General features: G+C 47.2%; 1 protein-coding gene across 18 annotated transcripts in view; it reads left to right on the top strand.

The window, feature by feature from the left end:
• SGSM3 (small G protein signaling modulator 3) overlaps positions 1–20446 on the top strand; it is a 685370-nt gene that overhangs the window by 478434 nt on the left and 186490 nt on the right. For all 18 annotated transcript variants that reach the window (XM_069652912.1, XM_069652902.1, XM_069652903.1 and 15 more), the window contains 2 exons: positions 12829–12974; positions 19321–19548. In XM_069652912.1, the coding sequence (XP_069509013.1) occupies positions 12829–12974; positions 19321–19548 (374 nt within the window). The remainder of the gene's footprint in view (positions 1–12828; positions 12975–19320; positions 19549–20446) is intronic.

Below are 20446 nucleotides of genomic sequence, written 5' to 3'. Positions count from 1 at the left end.
TTGTATTCTGAAACTTACATACAGGTCCGCCTAGATCGCGCGGGAGATCTAACAAAACCCATACCAACAGAAAGGGGCGTGAAGCAAGGGTGCCCACTGGGGGCCACTCTCCAACTTCTATATATCAGAAGTTGGTTCAGCTCTAGAGTGTTGTGTCATTACCACCAAAGGTGAATGGAATTCACATAAATCATGTTCTTTATGCTGACAACATGGTCATCTTAGATATGACACCCATTGGCCTACAAAGAAAGTTGACTGCATTAAAAACCTTTATAGAAGATCTAGGGTTGGATATTAATGTAGCAAAATCGGAAATTCTGGTCCTTGAAAACAAACGGGGGAAGGCTACAATGTAAAAACAGGTCAAGGTGGGCATTGGGAACAGAGAGCTTGAATAAAGTCCCATACACATGATATCTGGGCACGGTAGTAAATTCCAGTATAAATGAAGAACCAATGATGAAAAAACTCCTAAGCAATTGTAAACAGTTAACATCACATGGAATGATACTGCAAAATAAATATGGAACATTTTCATACATTCCGATAAGAACATTTTATCAAAGTAAGGTTAGCCCTATACTGACCTATGGAGCGGAAAATATGTTGGGCTGTGACTCAAAGATCTGGGCAAGATGTGAGGGCTCCTTTTGGAAGCAAATTCTCCAGCTTTCTCAAAGCTGTCCAACTGCATGCATATTGTATGAAGTGGGCGTCTCTACTCTAAATGCAAAAATAATTTGGAGTAAATTAACGCTATTCAGAAAGACCAATGAGGAAGCTGATCTACCACCTTTTGAATTCTTAATTGATCGAAAATACCAAAGGAAAACTGCATTAACTGAATGGAGACACCAATGCAAAGTCATCTTGAACCAATTGAGCACAGATGAAAAAACGCTATGGAATAATCCCAATGCAGTGAAGAAAAAATTGCTGGAACTAGATTGGATCGAAACTGGAGAGAAAAGATCTAAATACCAATGTATGAAAAACTCACCAAGTGAAGCGAAAAGACTCAATACTGTTCCCAAATACATGATTATTGCACCATGCAACCGTCTGAGAAGACTTTACTTGAAATTTCGATTAAATCTTTTCGAAACCAAAGAAATGCTAAGCCATAGACAAATGATCCAACCGGGAATTATGATTTGCAGATTCTGCTTAAGTGATGAGGAAGATCTAAAACATCTAGTCCTCTCTTGCCCTAGTCTAAGCAATCCCCGAGTGAAATTTCTGGGGAAAGAGTTGGACAAATGTCTGACTTACAATGAAGATGATTGGTGGCACCAAATGCATAACAGCGAATGCAAATCACTAACGTTGGCACTCATGAGGTTCTTACAACAGCTGCAAAAGATGCTGGAGTTGGTGGCAGACGTACATTAACAAAGAGGAATGTAGCTTGTAATATATGTGAATTTATGCTAGCAAAGCTGTTTCTTTTTTTAAAGGAGTAATTGGAAATTTATTTTTAGAATTAGTATTTATCTTTTTTTAAAAAAAAAATGTTATGTATGGAGTTATATTTCAAAAGTTTGCATAAACTGTGTGAAATAAAAAAAATAATAATTAATTACTCTAAATGTCTACAATAAAATGTAACTCTTTGCATCAGTGTGCTGGAGACAGCCGTCCCCACAAAAATATGAAACTGGTTGGTTTAACAAAAACCATGTCATAAAATGTGTCATGAAATGTGTATCAAGTCAGTCATTGTTTAATTTACCCGCCCTAAGGCTGTAAAAATATCCTTATGTTTCAAATGCTACCATCTCTAATTAGAGCTCACACACTTGGCAGCATTTATTCAAAGCAAAAACCTTAACAAACGCACAGATAACTTTTGTGTGCACTCATTTTATCTCAAAATATATTACGCTCCTGCTCGCACAACCCTGCAGCCCCCTACAATTCATGAATCGTTTTCCTGGCTACATGCAACATAGTAATTGCGTAGAAAAACAACTCTAGTTAAAGCAATTGAGTTAGAAGAGCAGAACATTTTGTTTTTCACAAATTCATCTCAAAATGCATTTAAAAACAATTTTTCAACATTTTGGCATTTAAGTGCTGTTTCACACAGCTGTTTGTGTCACATGATCATATAGTCCACAACCCTTTCCGGTTGCTTTGGCCACAGTCCTTTAGACAAGAAAGGCAAAACATATCGACCAGGTTATTAAAACCATCAACTGAATCATTTCAGAATGTGCAGTATCAAGTGTCTGACAATATGCCAAGTCAGCACCGTACAGGTCTGTAAAAGTTATTACTCTGGCACGTTCCTCCGGTTGTAGAACACACGTCATCTTGCACGTCACGCACGTTACCAGCATTGAGTGTGGTGCAGGAAATGTTCCATGTTCACATGGCACCCCGCAGTGACCCGTTTTCTCTGAAAATGCGTCTGCCTCACTGATCTGAAGTAGCCGAAAATTGCACACGTCTAACCCCAATCATGGCACGCTACTTTCTTGGTTTTTTGCCTAGGCAAAACACAAACAGAAATGTTAGGATTTCATTAAAGTACAATATCAGTGTTATGCACCCCTTTCCTTAATACTACCCCTGCTCCTTCAGAAGTCTTATCAAGTGACTACACACTTTCATCTAATTGCTACCACAATTATTTGTCACCCTTCTGTGTGGTACTGGGGGCTTATTTGTCATATGGTGTGTAACTGCCTAATCACAAACTCATTTGTGCAATGCGATAATAGTTGGTCAATGGTACCTCAGACTGATCTGTGATTTTTGCAAAAGCAATAATATAAGTAGCCAGATCACACTTCTCAATGGCTCAATGTTTTACTTTTTCACCAAAGCGTTCACGAATGCCAGGCGGTAACTTGCTTCCAGTGTCTCATGATCTTGATTTAGGTTTGCCCTGCTGGCATCACTCCATTTTCAAAGGTAAAGTCTTTTTAGTCCAATACTGCTTGCAGTTGCTTGCACAAGCAGCCTCGTTTATTTTTCCAGTTCACCATACAGCTAGTGTCTTTAAAGCCTCTGGTTTTCCACTTGTCAGTTTCCCAAAGGGTGTCTGCTGATTTCTTGGGCCACCCCTTGAGAGCGATAGTCTGAGTCAGTTTCTTTATTTGCTTCAAATAATCATTCATTCTTGTACTAAGCCTTGAGGCTTCTGGATAATGGCTAATGTGCAGTGTTTATGTTATACTCCAAAGCCCAGTTCTGCATGTTGTGTCTTGCAAAATGGCTAACTTTGTCAGTTTTTATTCCACCTGGAACGCCATAATGTCTTTGTCAGTTTTCTCCAGCCCTGGCAATGTAGCTTGCATTTTGCTGTGTTTTTTCACTTCTCAAAGAGCTTTATTTCACTTCACATGGGGCACTGGGATGCAGCTTGCACGACGATGTCTCTTAAAATGGGCAGCTGTTTTTCTTAGCCCATTCACAGGTTCAGTTTTCCAAAATGTTCAAATGCGCAATGCGCCCAGCCTGCCATATGCATGCAGCATTGCTTTTCCTTCCAGCAATATTACGGGGCGAATTCTTTGCCATCTGATCAGCTCCATTATTGCATGCCAGTGTCAGAAAGCATGCGTGCATCGGCCTGCGCAAGGTAAATGGTGCTCTTTTTCACCTTCTCAATCACGGCAATTACTGCTTTCAGTTCAGCATTCTGGCTTGCACCCCCACCTCCTTCTTTGCGCACTGACAGAGTTTCCTCTATTGGAATGGAATGCACCAAGCTGGCCATAGTTTATCTTTCCTGTGCATGGCGGCGCCGTGCGCAAGTCAAGCCTGTTTCTTCGCTCTTATGCCTATAACTCATAAGCTGGGGCAGCTTTAAAGTGAGGCACTCGTTTCAGACAATTAATCCAGATTTACTGCTTTCAGCTCCTGCTCCAGCAACTCAGAAAATCTCCCATCCTGCCAGCTTCTTTGCGTCGTTGAAAACACCACTTTACTGGACAATGCGCGGCATTCTTTGCTTTTCTCACTTCTTTCTCCCACAGTCATTTCATGCACCCAGCCCAGACATGTCTGTGCAATTTGTCTTCAAGCCACAAGCTGCCGAAACAAACTTTCATTTTCAAAAGAGGCACTTTGTCATTAGATTCAACTCAATGTAATTCTGCAAAGCGTCTTTTAGCCTGTTTAAAAGCAGGCTGCTGATCAATGTCCCATTCAAAAGCATTTTTCTTCCTTGTGACTTTGTAGTTTGGCTTTACAACCAAACTCTGATGCAGTGTGTGATCTTTCAAAAGAACCCTCAACCCACTGAATCTTTGTGCTACCTTATCACATACAGATTTTTCATTCTGTGGTACCACTACCAGAATATAACCAATTATTTTCTGCAAACATATTGCACTTAAAAATGTCACTTTTAGTGCAGCTCCCTGCACGTTTTCTGCATAAATTGCCCACACTCTGTTCTGCTTGTGAGCTGTTAATTTATCATCAATATTATCACCATGTATCACAGTCAACATGTCACTATAATGTCCAACACATACATCACTTAATAGCAACAGTTCTTTGTCTTTAGCAGCAAATCCATGGCATAGAGGGGAAACATTCAAATACTCTTGGGGCAATTTAGAAAATATAAATTGCGTCTCCCACCAAACCATTGCAAACTGATTCTGCAATTCCAAAGCAATGTCAAATGCCATTCACTCACTTTTTTTGTGTGAGTCTCTCACCCATTGTAAGCACGGCACAGCTAAATGCAATGAAGCCAATTTAGTGTGTCCCATTAAACAGAATGCACCACCCGCACATGGAATTTACAGTTGCCAAAAACAAACCCTTTAGACTCTCAACACAGCTGTTACTCTTTCTCCTAAATTCGACTCATTCCCACGATGTATTCAGGAATGTCAGCACTTAAAAGCATCTGTTTCAAAAGGGCGAACCTTCGCCAGTTTACATTTCAGCCCGCCACACTCGTTGGGGCTGACTAACAATGTTCGAATCACAATTCACAATTTGGATGTCAAATATTCGCTACTTTTTTCTGCCCTCATTCCAAAATAGAGCGAGAACTTTGTTTCACTTTGCAATCCAAATTACAACTTTTTCAAAAGGGAAACCGCATGAAAAATTCTTTCCTAATTAAACAATAAACCTTTCCTCACCATTCCTCGGAGCGCTTTGAACAGAGTCATCCCCCGCTTTGCTAATTGCCTTCTGCTCCCTGGCTTCTATCCCAAGCAGTAAGTCACCCACGACTGATTTACTGAAGGGGAACATTTTAACCACACAAGCTATCGGTCGCGGCAGACCGACACACAATTGCTGTCATTTTGTCGACTCAGAGCTGCAGTGAGACGACAACGGAAATGCGACAGCCTGTCCCTCAATCTGCACTGTGTTCTCTCACATAATTGTCATTTCCCCAGCATGGCATGACTCTGCACGATCCCCAAGCTGCCACCAAATGTCTTGAAAAGGGGTATTTCTTCCCAGGGACCAGCCCTTATTAGCATAAATCACCCAATTCCACCCAATTACAGGTCGGCTCGTGCCAAGCAATGAACTTGTGCTAGAGAAATGACACCTTCAGTATAAATTTAGCATTTATTAGACATATAGCATAATATAACATAACAGTAAATTTAGCAATGGAACTTGGGAAACAATAATAGAGAAATCACAAAACGTACAGAAACACAGTCTTATGCCCCTTGAATGGTATCGCATTGCGCTAGGAGTCCCTCGTTGTCTCAAGCGAGCTGCTGCCAGCCCCTTCAGATAACAGTGCTGCAAGGTGCCGTACGAGGCCTCATCATGTTCCGGGCACTCACTCTTGCTCGAAGCAAGTATGCGGATGGATCTCCCACTCGGTTCTGGGTGCTTGCACTTTTTGTGCTCTCATGCCGTCAATCAGCATGATGCACAGTTCCAGAACCTTCCACATGCAAAATAAGTTGCCCATGGAAAAACCTAACTCTCTCTGAGATGCTACATGCTGGTACCCCTCCCTTGGAGCCCTGTCTGCGAAAGCACTGGAATGTCTTATCAGCGTGGGGAAGGCAGTACCAGGCCTTCTCAGAGAAAGAAGGTATGTTTACAAAGCCTGGCAGAACCACGGTTGCAAAGACAGTATATTCTAGGAGAAGCTGAAATCAATTAACCCCTCGTGAGCAAGCTTTATATCCTGCACTATGCTAGCCAGTGTCTATAGCGCTTCAAAGATTGGCTATCTAAGCGCTATATAGGTGCTATAATGCTCCAAACACTCAAATACAGGTCTCTATTAGCTACCAAACTGGGACCTCCGCCCTGCCTTTCTATGCACAATGCATAATGTAACCTTCCACCCCTACTAGGCCTGCATATTCCTTGTAGCTCACTAATGCGTAATGTAGGCGCCAGGGTCGGACTGGGACAAGAAACAGGCCCGGACACCCCAAAAAAAGTGGCCCATCCCTCGCCTCAAAAAAGTGGCCCGCCCCTCGCCTCAAAAAAGTGGCCCGCCCCTCGCCTCAAAAAAGTGGCCCACCCCTCGCATCAAAAATAGTGGCCCTCAAACCATTACCTGTGAATCGCGTCAATTCACGACTCTACAGAAAATGCTACTTATGGAGGGTTCATGTGTCTGTTACATTACAACACAACTCATAAAATAACATAACTTTGCATGCAAGAATGGATCACCATATGGATCATTAATATCTGTGTGTATATATCCATTTTGTCAAATTACTGTGAATGCAAGCAGACATCCAAGGCCAAATGATAATATGTTATTGTATAGCACTTACACTTAAGATCTTTTTTATAGAACAAATATGCATACAATATCACCCAACCTGTGTTGGTACTCATTTATCGACCTCAGAAGGATGAATGGCTGAGATGGCCTTGCTGGGGATTTGAAGCTGCAACCTGCAGATCACGCACACACATCACAGCAGCGAACACTCAACCCACTGAGCTATCCTATCAGCTATAGTAAAATGAGCAATTATTACGTAGTGGATACCATTAAACTGGTAACTGAGATTAAACAGCAGACCAGTTAAGTTCTGTTTGGCACGCCCTCTGCCAAACCTTTGTCAAATACCAACGTGTCCCAGCTCCCCCACTCCATCCCAGCTGGAAGGGTCAGCATTTCATCAGTTCTGCGTTTACCTTCTGCTTGCACTGCGCATGACGCACGCTTATCTGCTTCCGCTTGGAGGCACGGCATTATTTGCACCAAGAGTACACATGCACTAAGGATCTGGGTAGGGATTTGAATTAATTGCCAGTTGTGAGCGCTTTAAAAATGCAAAATAAATACAAAAAATAATAAATAAAGCATGAGGTACTGCACCAAAAGACGCCTTCCCTGTGTTCCACATTTCCTGCAGTAGCAGAAAGTTTGGTGCTGTGTCGGCCGGGCAAGACCGAGAGGGCTGTAGCGGCAGAAGGAATCCGGATGGATCCCAAACTGTGGGCTACTGATGTGGGCTTGTATGAATTTGTTGCCCTGGTGTAATGGTTGTGCCACTGGTTTTTGCCCTTGGCACCCTATTTTAATTGTGTGCCCCAACACTTCACGTCCAATCACACTCTTCGAAGAACAACTACTGCATCTCACAGAGTAACGTCAGACAACGACTATACAGCCAACGTACACATCACTGCCTGTCCTTGGCCCCTTTCGGGATACCAATGCCCCTATGCCCTCGACAAAGACACTGTGGGGTGCTTCCGAACTGCACACAGTCAGCAACAAAGGCTAGCTATCATTCACGGTCAGACTGGGCCATGCAATTGTCTCAGGCACCAAAGAAAAAGTGGCCTGCAGTTGCAAATGGCTTTTCATTCCTTTTGTGATACTGTTTGAATAGTACCAAGGGGGAACTTTTTGATAAAGTGACATGCAAATTGTACATTTTAAAGAATATTTATTCAGCAACACTGGTCAAAACTACTAGTCGCAGTGTGAATTAACTCATCAAACTGGCCCACATGTGCCAATAAGGGTCCCACTTTGGCCAAAAAACAGGCCCACACCAGCATTTTGTGTTTTTGGTTGGCCCTGGACCTATTGTCCTACAGGCCAGTCCGAGGCTGCTCCCAGGTTGGGTGATATTGTATGTAAATATGTGCTCTGTAAAGCACTTTGGATTAAGGCGCTATATAAATAACACATCATTATCATAATAGGAAGCCTGTTCTGTGTTATGCCACGGAATCAGCTTTGTGCATTTCGCACATGGCCAATTATCGTCTAAAAAATCTATGAACGAATAAAGCCGTTGTTAGGAATAGGGCGGCAGTCTTTTTACTATTTCTAAATCATGAAGCTGCGGCCAAGATGTAGCGCGAAGAGAGAGACACCTGTGGCAGGTAACTGAGCGTATGTGTCTGAGGGAATGATCTGCAGGGGTGTGGGGGCAGGGACTGTGATGGGCGAATTCGGTGTCCACGGCACCAGCCAAAACAAAACACATGGAAGACTGCAGGAGAGGCACAGGAAACAGGAATGGATGTGGGTTTATACTGACTGATACATCCCGCATTACTTGCCTGTTAATGGTATTCTGCAACTCCCCAGGTGGTAATTAACTGATAATGGCATTCCAGGTGGGCTGTACAATCTCGTAATGGCCCAGCGAGTAACCTTAGGTAACAACCGTTGGCACACTGTTATCAGACAGTGCAGCCTACCTAGAAGGACCTAATTACAATTAAAGGCCACAATGTTGTGGCTGAAATGAGAAGAAAAGAAAAAAGAAAGCTCATGGAGAGTGTGAGTGTGTATGGTCTAACCTCAAGCACCCCTAATTCCAAACCTGCCAGAGCGCCTGGAGACCGTACGAATGGCAACAGAGCGCTGTGCCCAACAGAACATCTGCTGGGTGAGCGTTTATGCACTTGCGTACCACGGCCATTTGCATAGCTCCCCTCCCCATGTGCCAGGTACAGGTAGAAGCCACCGTGTTTACCTGTGCCGGGGGGACACTTCCAACAAACAAAATGGCAATGGCCACAGAAGGGGGGGCGACTTTGTTCTATTTTAGAAACTTTGGGCCCGTTTGTGTTAGTTTACCAGTTGCCCCCGTCCAGAGATAAGGATGTTAACTGGACTGTGGCAAATGCACTTCTGACACGAGGCAGGCAACTGCCTGTTCATGTTTTACTATGCCTGGGTGAAATGCTTCCCAATCTACAATCGCCCCAGTCACCCAGGCAGTCTAAAGTAATTTAAACCAACACATCATGGCGTCCTGCCCATCGGTTGCAACTTGCAAATGGCTTTTACTGGACGCTGTTGCTCCTCCGTGTGTGTTTTGTGGTCATTGAATTGGTTAGGTGCAGACGGTGGGTGGGAAGTTGAAGTGGAGGGTGGGGGAGGCAAACTTCCCCGATTACATTACATCAACTAACAGGAAAAGGCAATACACAAGACACACAAGTGACATCTTCTCTACAGAAGCCACGTTTACGCGGACCTAGTGGACAGACACACACCCTCTATCACTGTTTCACAGGAACTTTCAACCAAACGTAACAATGGATTTTTTTCTTCACCAATGTTTAGTCAATCTCAGTTCATAAAATGCATTGCCAAGTCATCTCATGTTTTTACCAGCGTGGTGTGTGTGGATATCATTTATTAAACCCAGGGATGTCATTTCCAACAGACATGAAAGGATACAGTGCAGGTGGGGGGAGGGGCTTTGCATAGTGCCTTTTCAAGATGCAATGGCTGGATGAATAAAGTGAGCCGGGTGATCTTGGGGCACATGTAAAATGAGGCACATAGACCAAGGACAAGGGACAGTGTATATACAGTATAAAACGTGATCTATGCAAACCAGCAGGGCCCCAAGCTAGTGTTTAGAGGCCCTTGTAACCCACTGAGTTTGCATTTGCTATTTTGAATGTACCTGGACTAGAGAACTACAAACACAAGACAACATTTAAAAAAAAGGAATTGTTACTACAGAAGCTACTCACTCCTTACTTGGGCTCTGATCTGAGATCATAGCAAAAGTACTCCCATCTATCGCTTGGTTATTTATTTATTTATTTTTTTATTTATGTGACAAAGCCCATGGGCATCTAGGCGCTATATGGCTCAGATAAAGATGGAATGAACCAGAGGGATAGGGCATTAGTTAAAAAGATGGCTAGTGCTGAGGCTGTGAGCTGCATCCAGAGAGGGCACGGGAAAGTATAAAGAGTCTAGACTCACTTTTTTGTTGCGTCTCTTCTGTGTTTTTACCAAACCATTTTTACAGTGCTTCTTTTGCTGTTTTTTGCTGCAAAATTTAGGGGGCAACGAGTTCCCCGCGCTCCATCCATCCAATATTGCCTCACCAAAACTCACCATCTTTCTGTACGCACTTGCTGCAAATGTGCACATTAATTCAAAACACAGGTTTCACTGTGCCATGCAGTCGGATCTGAGTTTCACCCACTGACCCTATCGCAGGAGGCCCAGCACATTTTTGTGCTCTATATAAACACATTACATACATTGAAAAAAAATTCAGAGCGTGCAAGTGCACACATGGAAAGGGTATTGCTGTGAGGGCCGGGGCCAGGAAATAACCCCGGCAGTTTTGACCTGCTGAAAATAGAAGCGCTCGGGCTCGACAGAGGCATTTCTATTGTTTGCTTACAAACGGTATTCACAGTCACTCGCCGCAAATGGGTTCTTTGACCCCCTGTGGACCCTGCCTCATCCTGCATTTGCCAAACCCCTACGAGAATAGTATGAGTCCTTACCTCAGTGGCATACTGGCTGGCTGTTGGCTGGCTGGCTGCTGTGCTGTCTGTTGCCTGGGTGGCACTGGGCACTGTCTGCTGGCTGCCTCGCCTGCTGCCTGGTGGTGGTGGTCCGGACCTCCTGTGGCTGTGTGTGTGGGCACTAGTGGCACTGGGCTGGCAGCCTCCAAGTTGATGAGGTCCACTGGTGTGCTTGAGTTGCACTGGGGCTCAGCTCAGCTGGTGCCTGGTGGCACTGGTGGCTCTCTCTCAGTCTCTGCCCAGCGAGTGCTGTGTCAGTGTGACTGCGTTGTGCCCAAATAAATCATGCCAAGCCCAGGGCTAGGGTGGGTCAGAGGCCCAGGGCCAAGGCAATTAGCAAAGAAAGAGCAGCACACTGTCAATTGGCGCCCGGCACAGTCTATTGGGCGGGCCCAGCCGAATTTTCATTGGCTTGTTTGTTCCGCGATGCTGGCGGCCCAGGGCCTCAGCCCCCAGGCACAACTGAAGTTGATTCAACTTTGCAAAGAAGTGCAATGTGTTGTCACTTCCTGCAAAGTTGAAGCAACTAGTGTGAAATGTGTCTGTTCTGGCAGTGCCGGCCCCAGCTCTCAGCCCTGCAGGCAGGCTGCCCTGCCCCCCACAGGGTCAGCCCGGTCAGGACTCGGAGGGAGGCAGGTGTTACAATTGCTTTAGTGTTGTTTGCAATTGCTTCAGCCTGCCTCCCTCCCATAGATCAAAGGCGGCACGGCACCGGCCCCTGCAGTGGCGGCCGGGGCGGCCAGCACGGCAGCCGGCCGTGGCCCAATGACCGTGATGAATTTAATTATGCTATGCCCAGCATCTGCATGCATCATAAATTATGATGCATGCATGATGCAGATGCAATCATCAAAGCAAGGTAACGTAACAAAATCTAATGTTACCTTCCTATGATGATTGTGTGCAGAGTAGACTGCAGACAGTGCAGCCGGCGGCGCCTCCCTCCTGGCTCCCTGCCCTGCCCTGCTGCCCAGCCCAGGCGGCGCAGGCGGCCCAGCCAACCCCACCCCCCCCCCACTCCTCCATCTGACTTTCCAGCCGGTGGCCTGCTGTGAACCACAGTACTCGCGACTCGCAAGCTGCTGCTCCATGGCGCTGCCGCGTGCACACACGCACACTAGGCCTGCCAATAAATTACATTGTAATTTTTTTTTAAAAAACGGCCCAGAGGTGGCTGCCGGAAAACAGGCCCCAGGGGACCCCAAAGTTGTTCGGCCACGGGCCGAAAGACCGAAAGGGCCAGTCCAACCCTGGTAGGCGCTATCAACACATTACTTTCAGCATTTAGCACCTACTTTGAATAAGCTATTAGTTTTAGCTGTTAATGCAGCCATCTAAGGCCCTAATATGCAAATATGGCACTTTGTATCTCACAACAACGTGTCACGCTGTTTTGACCACTCTGAATAAACTACAGACTGCATCTTAATTCTTTCACTTTTTTGGCGCAGAGTGTTTGGGGACTCTTGTTCAATTTTAATGTACTGCGGTAGTATATTGGCAGTATACCCACACCTCCCAGACACCCGCTGCCTTGTGCTACTTGACTATCATCTGTACAGGCGCTGTGGATATTCTTGATTTACTCTGCCTTTCTTTGCCTTTGTATGTTAAATGTACACAATCAATAGCCTTCATAATTTTAAAAGATGTTTCACATAGATAGAAATGCTAGGTCTCTGACAACTTGGTATCACAATTGTGGTTTTTCACTTTAAAGTTTTTGACCGATACATTGGGAATAAGCCTGCACTGTGGCTTTCGGTTGGCATGCAGCTCCCTCTCCCATTAAATGTCCAATTCAAAATCAAGTTAATGTTACCCTATCTCTTTTCGTTTACTTGCTTTCAATTGGGGCATTGCTTACAAACCTGACAGTAACCTTCAGAATTAAAGACTGTTACAATCAAGAAAAAGTGTATTTTCTTAAAAATGTAGGTGGCAGATATAATTGTGGTCACGTGGTGCCGACAGGCTTGCATTCATATGCATCTACTTTGAGCTCTTCATTCATTATTTGTCTTTTTTTCCAGCCTCCCTGCATAGTGTGTTCATATTAATTTGTGTTTCTCTTTCTCATTGGTCTTACCCTTGCAGAACTCTCCCTCATTACTCTGCACTGGTTCCTGACTGCCTTTGCCAGTGTGGTGCATATTAAGCTGCTCCTGCGGATCTGGGATCTCTTTTTCTACCAGGGATCCTTGGTGCTATTCCAGACAACACTAAGCATGCTTAAGATGAAGGTGAGGCCTCCCTTGCTCCCCCCTCCCCGCCTTCCTTCCAGCAGCAGAGAGCACTTGTACTTTTTCCTCATTGTATGGTACAACTCTCCAACCACATGGAAAACATTCCCACATGCTTACTTCAGCATCATCCATCTGCAATCAGAAGTGCTGTCATGGAAGTTTTGGAAGGCACCTACTGGTGCCTCTGGCTGGTTTTAGCAGTTGAGCTAGTATAGGTCTGGTGGGATGTCAAGGCTGAAATGCAGTGTGCCTGCTACCCACCAATTTCCTGCATATTGATACACTTATGGTTTCTTGTCTAGGCCTGAAGTTAAAAATGATCAATAGTTGCAGCTAAACATACACCATTTCTTCCAGTTTGTAGTTAATGAAAAACCAATGGGGATATTTAAGTAGGTTTTCCTTTTCGATGGATGAAACTGGTATTCTGTCTGTGATTTACAAAGTGCTTTTCAATGGGATTTTTTCCATTGAAAAACACTTTTGTAAATTAGGTCCTCTGTGTCCAGGAGTTAAATTGCATGCCTCCCCCCAAAGTTCAACTTATGCCATTGGACACTGAGTGCCAGTGCTGCACCAGTGCCTGTCATGTTCATAGTTGCTAGGCTACTGGTTGTTTCTGCTCCACCAGTCTGTCTGCTCTGTCAAGGGTTGTGAAAGCTACTGCAGACAATGAATGAGCCCTTTCGAGGGGATTGGGTCCTCCGACGTATTCCATATCTATGACAGTAAGCATCACAGCTGTGCTGCTTCGGAAAATTTTCGGCATCTGCATCCTGCGTCGATGACGTCGATACGCTGTCCTCGAGGGCCTCCGTTGAGCTGACGCCACCGGATGTTATACGTAGGACGCACGACGCCCGTAGCCTCAGTTCTGAGTTTCTGTTCTTTCGGTTCTTCGAACCTGTTCGTTGTGAATCTCTATGATGTCTTCAGCTTCTTCCACCCCGCGACCGGATTTTAAGAAGTGTCGGGACTGCGGGTCCAAATGTTGTTGACGGACACGCACGCCGCTTGCCTCTGGTGCATCGGGGACAACCACGACACGGATGACTGTGTCGACTGCCAGTCGCTTACATCGAAGGCCTTGCGTGAGCGTAAGAAGAAGCTTTCTTGTAGGTAAGGTGGGCAAGCCCCGGAAGTCGCGATCCACTGGGCTTTCGACGGACGATTCGAGGGGTGACTCTCCGCATCGTCGGCGTAAATCCGGGGGGGGTCTCGGGCCAGGAGTAGGTCCCGCCATTCCTCTGCCTCTTCGAGGCACTCACGGAAGCGCCGTCACCGGTCACCTTCCTCGTCCTCATCCGAGGACTCCGCCCGTCGGCGAGTTGCTTGTCCCACCAAGTGTTCCACTCCTGCAGAATGGGATTGGTTCCAACAGGAGATGATGGCGATTTTTCAGTCGCAGGGCTCCGTTCCGTCTGTGCCGTCGAAAGACGCCGGTTGTGAACGTGCTAGAGACGCCACTCGTACGCCTTCGGGCTTGAGCGGTCGTTGCGACCACCGGGCGCCTTCGAGGTCCCGGTCGAACAAGGATGGTCGCTCTAGACATGCCCGTTCCAGGTCCCGGTCCTCGATGCCATCGAGACCGTCGGAGCCTATGAAGTCTTCGAGGAGGACATCGACGCCTTCGGCGCCAAGGTCGTCGAGGGACTCTTTCGAGGCTCCGCCTCCGAGGAAGCCGTTGACGCCATCGTCACCCAGGCTGTAGAAGGACACGCTCGGGGCTCCGCCCTGGAGGACTGTCGACGCCATCGGCGCCACGCTTGACGTCGATGCCAATTCCGTCGATGCCTTTCGAGGCTGCTTTGTCAGAGGTACCCCGTGGCACGGTGGAACACCCCAGAAAGGCTCTGGCCAAGGCAAGAAATATCTTTGTCCCTTTTTCTGTGCCCTCCTTCCAGCCTCTGGATTATATTTCTGAGGTGGATGAGGGGTCAGAGGAAGGTATGGTGCCTGATGAGGTGCCTGACGAGATTGTGTCTGGGCATAGCCAGATTGAAGACCTGCGTCAGTCGTTGCACGATGCCAGTGGTCTGGACACCTCTCCGGAGGTGGAGTTCTGTAGGCCTGAGCCTGGCACCCATGCCGAGTCGTCATACCGGCTCCTTATGTCGCATATGGCGCAGTGGATTTTCTACAGGATGACCTGACGGATATCCTCGACCAAGGTCCACCAACTGACCCGGTAATGTCATTCCATATGGCCTTGCAAAGAAGGGTGGCACCGGCTTGGACTGCCCTGGAGAGTCTCCTGGCAGTGAGCAAGTCTTTGATGTGAAAATACCGCCCAGCCAATAGCGACCCCTGCTACTTGACCACGCACCCCACTCCGGAGAGTTTGGTTGTGCAGGCGGCTATGGCTCTAGAAAAGCAGGCATCGTACCCTACCATCCCTCCTGATAGGGATGACAAGCGTTTTGATGGCTGGGCGAAGAAAGTGTTTTCTTCAGGGAGTATGGCTTTACAGGGAGCCAACTCCGTGTGTGCCTTGTCACGTTTCACGCACACTCTGTGGAACTGTATTTTGTTAGCGGCTGAACATATTCCCGAAGGGGAGGAACGGGATGGTTTTCTTGCTATTGTGCAGGATGGCAAGGATGCCATGTGTGAGTCCGTTCAGTCGGGTCTGGACATGGCAGATTGTGTCAGCCGGTCCATGGCGGCGAGCACCGTAATACGCAGGTTTGCGTGGTTGCGGAAGTCGGGGTTTGCTCCTGATGTGCAAGCCTGGCTCCTCAACATGACCTTTGATGGTGAACATCTTTTTGGCAGCAAGGCTGACGAGAGCCTTGAGAGGTTGTAGACCTCCAAAGCTGCAGCGAAGTCGTTGAGCGCTGCAGTTCGACAACCTCTATCTTTTCGTCCTAGGGGACTGCAATGGAGTGGAGGTTCCTTTCGATATTACTCATCCTTTAGTAAATCGAGAGGAGCTGCAAGTCAAAGGGGCCACCGTAGGAGTACCAGAGGTGGAAAACAGGGTACTCGTGGTGCCAAAGCCGCTCGGGCAGTTGCCTCTTTGCCCTCAAACACTGCCGCAGCCGCTTCAGCTCAGTCATGAGGCCATGTCCCATGGTTCGCCGGTTGGGGGAAGGCTGGCGCAACATCTTGTAGAGTGGCGTGCCATTACTTCAGATGTGTGGGTTCTGGAGATCATAGTCCACGGCTACTGTTTTCCTTTCCGGCAGAGGCCTCATGACAATCCACCAGGGAATCTCTCTTTGAAAAGTCTGGATCCGCTCCTTGCGCAGGAAATTCAGTCCCTGCTGGAGAGGGGCGCCATAGAACTGATGCCTGTAGCGGAGAGGAACAAGGGATGGTATTCCCCTTATTTTTTGATTTCGAAGAAAGACTGGGGATTGAGACCCATCATGGACTTGCGCGGTTTGAACAAGCTCCTCAGGAAGGATAGGTTCAAGATGGTTACTCTTTCTCAAGTCCTCCAGGCCCTTCGACTTCAGGACTGGTTGGTATCTCTCGACTTCAAGGACGCTTACTTTCATGTGCCGATCCATCCCAAGCACAAGAAGTACCTGAGGTTCGCGGTTGGCGACTCGCACTTTCAGTTTCGGGTCCTGCCGTTCGGATTGACCTCCGCCAGAGGGTCTTCACCAAGCTCATGGTGGTGGTGGCAGCGTATCTCAGGAAAGGGGGGATTCACGTCTACCTCTACCTGGACCATTGGTTGATCAGGGCGTGCTCTCCCGAGCAAGTCCTGGATCATCTGTCCGTCACCTGCCACTCCCTTCACAAGCTGGGCTTCTCCCTCAACTTAAAGAAGTCCCACTTGACTCCAACCCAGCGGCTCCAGTACATCGGAGCTGTGCTCGACACATCCCTGGGGCAGTGTTTTCCTCCCCAGGTGAGGGCTCATCACATTCAGCTGATTGTGCACAAGTTTCAACATGCCCAGAGTCTCCCGGCGTTCGAGTTCTTGAGGTTGCTCGGCCTCATGGCATCCTGCATTCATCTGGTGCCAGAGGCCAGGTTGCGGATGAGATCTCTGCAATGAGCTTTCAAGCTCCAGGGGTCGCAGTCCTCCGGCAGGATGTCGGACCCCGTTCAGGTGCCGCCCTGAAGACGTTTCTGGCGACTGTGCAAGGGAAGAATGTCCTGATTCTGACGGACAACACAGTGGCCATGCACTACCTCAACAAAAAGGGGGGGGGGGGCAGGGTCACTTCCTCTGTGCAGGGAGGCGATGCAGCTCTGGTTCTAGGTCATCCAGCAGGAAGTTTCGATCTCGGCAGTTCATCTGGCCGGAGACGGAAACGAGACTGCAGACGCTGTGAGCAGGCAGAGCGCGATCTCTCACGAGTGGGAGCTGGCTCAGGAGATTCTCCTGGAGATCTTTGCCCTTTGGGGGACCCCTCCAGTGGATCTCTTCGCCTCCAGTGTCAACCGGAAGTGCGAAAGGTTCTGCTCACGGGAATTTCCCCCAAGAGGAGCCTTAGGAGACACGTTTGTGGTGGAGTGGTCCTTCCCACTGCTGTACGCATTTCCTCCAGTCCCCGTCATTCCGCAAGTGCTGGAGAGGTTACGGAGGTTCGGTTCCCGGATGATTCTCATTGCTCTGGCATGGGCCCGGAGGACGTGGTACCCGGATCTTCTCGACTTGTCCATCAGCCCTCCACGTCGTCTTCCCTACCGAGACGATCTGCTCTCATGGGAGGGCGGTCAGGTTCTCCATCCGGAGGTCAGAACCCTCAACCTTCACGCTTGGCTTCTGAAAGGTTGAGATATAAGGATTGGGACCTGCCTGAAGATGTGATGGAGGTGTTGCTTTCGGCCAGACGGCCGGCAACAAAGTCCCTGTACCGTTGCCGTTGGAGAAAGTTCTGCGACTGGTGCAGGGTTAAGAATGTGGATCCTTTTTCATGTGACATTCCTGTGGTTCTGTCTTTTTTGCTTCTGCAAGTAGGTACCGTTAAAGGTTACCTGGCGGCGCTGTCCGTATTTAAGCGCTCGTCTGAGGAGTGTTCTTATTTCAAAGTTCCATTAATTTCTCAGTTTCTCAAAGGGCTCACTAATGTGTTTCCCCCATCACCTTTCCAGGTGCCTGGTTGGGATTTGAACCTTCTTCTAAAATTCCTAATGGGTGCTCCGTTTGAGCCTTTAAATACTTGTCCTTTGAGACTGTTAACCCTTAAAACTGTATTTTTAGTTGCGGTCCCTTCCGCTCGCAGAGTGAGTTGCAGGCACTTTCATTTAAGCCACCCTTCACTGTGTTTCATAAGGACAGGGTTGTCCTTGGAGTTCGTCCTTCCTTTCTTCCAAAGGATGGTGTCAGAATTTCATTTAAACCAGAAGGTTATTCTTCCGGCATGTTATCCTCCACATCCTGGTAAGGAAGAGGAGAGGCTCCATAGTTTGGATCCTAGGAGAGCTTTAAGTTTCTACATTTCACGCATGTCCCGGGTCAGAGTGGACGATCAGCTCTTTATTGGTTACGCTGGAAGGTGTTTGGGACAAGCTGTTACTAAGCAGACTTTGTCTAGATGGATTATCTTGGCAATTTCTGAATGTTACCGCTTGGTGGGTAAGGACCTTCTGGTAGGCTTACGGGCCCATTCTACTAGGGGTATGGCTGCCTCTACTGTCCTGCAGAGGGGTGTTCCTATTTGTAACATCTGTGAAGCAGCCACATGGGCTTCGGACCATACTTTTGTACGACACTACTCCCTTGATTCTATCCATGGGCAGGATCTGGCCTTTGGCAAGGCGGTCCTTTACTCTGCATTTTGATTGGGCATTCTAAATTTCTATATTCTAAATTCTTGTTCCCTCCTCCATATGCTCCATACGTTGGTACTGCTTTGGGAGTCTGTCATAGATATGGAATACGTCGGAGAACCCAATTCCCTCGAAGAACAAGTTACTCTCTTACCTGGTAACATTCTTTCGATGGGATGGTCCGACGACGTATTCCATATCGCTCCCTCCCTACGTGCCCCGCTGCAGAATTTCTTATGCGATTGCAGCTTACGTTTCCGCAAGGCTTTCTGTGGTCATACTGGCAGTTGTTTGGTGCCACACGTTCTGGGGAAAAAACTACAACTGAGGCTACGGGCGTCGTGCATCCTACTTATTATATCCGGTGACGTCGGCTCGACGGAGGCCCTCGAGGACAGTGTATCGACGTCATCGACGGAGGACGCAGACGCCGAAAATCTTCCTAAGCAGCACAGCTGTGGTGATTACTGTCCTAGATATGGAATACGTCGTCGGGCCATCCCATCGAAAGAACGTTACCAGGTAAGAGTAACTTGTTCTTCTCTCTATCAAACAGAGTTTAACCTTAACCCCCTGGCCCTTGATTAAATTGTGTTTTTCTGCATCCTAGGAGGAAGAGCTGATCCAGTCGGAGAACTCGGCCTCCATCTTTAACACACTGTCAGACATCCCGTGCCAGATTGAAGACGCTGACCTGCTCCTGGAGGAGGCCATGCGCGTGGCAGGCTCTCTGACTGAGGTGGCAGTGGACGTGCAGCGGCGCAAACACTTGGCCTACCTCATTGCTGACCAGGGGCAGTTGTTGAGCCCTGTCGGTGGTGTGAGCAATCTGTCCAAGGTAACCTTAGCAGTGGATAGCGAGTACATAAGAGGACTTACCATGTCGCTCCAGAAGTGGTTTGTCCAATCTAGTGAATTTTAAACAGGCCTCTTAGTTTATTGCTTTTGTTGTCGAAGTTTCCACCTGTATTTATTTCCCCTCTATATCACTGGTAATTATTCAGATAGATTTTCTAATGTTAAAAGTGGCAGACGGTACTTTGCACAATTTGTTTTATATTTTGATACCAGTGTCTAAAGCCCAACCTAGCTATTGTTAGTGACAATCTAAATTGCGTCAGCACTGTAAAAAGTCACTTTATATAGTACAGAAATAAGTAATGTCATGCCTACACTTACCATAGTTAATATGCCCATAATTATAGCCACATCAGGCACTCATTGTACCATAGCCAACAAAGCTCAAAATAGGTGGCAAATGATGTGGGCTTTTGTGACCTTGTCTGTGGAATACAGGTCCTGAAAAGCTATGTCTCTCAAAAATCGACCTGCCCTTGAGGAATGCTGAAGGGCCTTTCCAAACTCGCTGCTGGAGCTCCAACCCTCACCAACATACCAGATGCCTCACCCTGAACTTTTTTACGTGAGGTGTCTGGCCTATCTAACAGACTGAACTAGAGTCCACACCTCCCAGCCTCAATTTTCTTCTTGAACTCCTAAATTTGCACTCATTCCTTAAGAGCACATCCCAGGGTCAACTGAGTCCATTGGTGCACCCACTCACCTCCAATGTGACCTACCCATCTTCACTTTGCACTTGGTCCTCCAGAAGTACATGCATTTGGCTGCTGTGAATGTGGTGTAACCAACCCACTCATCTGGCGGCCATCCCTTTTCACCTTTCCCTCACTTAAGCAGTTTTGTCCGGCAGCAAAATGACCAGCATGCCACTGCAT

This window comes from Ambystoma mexicanum, chromosome 3q (genome assembly GCF_040938575.1).
Source record: "Ambystoma mexicanum isolate Mex_15411 chromosome 3q, UKY_AmexF1_1, whole genome shotgun sequence".
NCBI classification, from domain to species: Eukaryota; Metazoa; Chordata; class Amphibia; order Caudata; family Ambystomatidae; genus Ambystoma; species Ambystoma mexicanum.
Note: the sequence above shows the minus strand (reverse complement) of the source record. Positions and strands in the feature narration are given on the sequence as shown.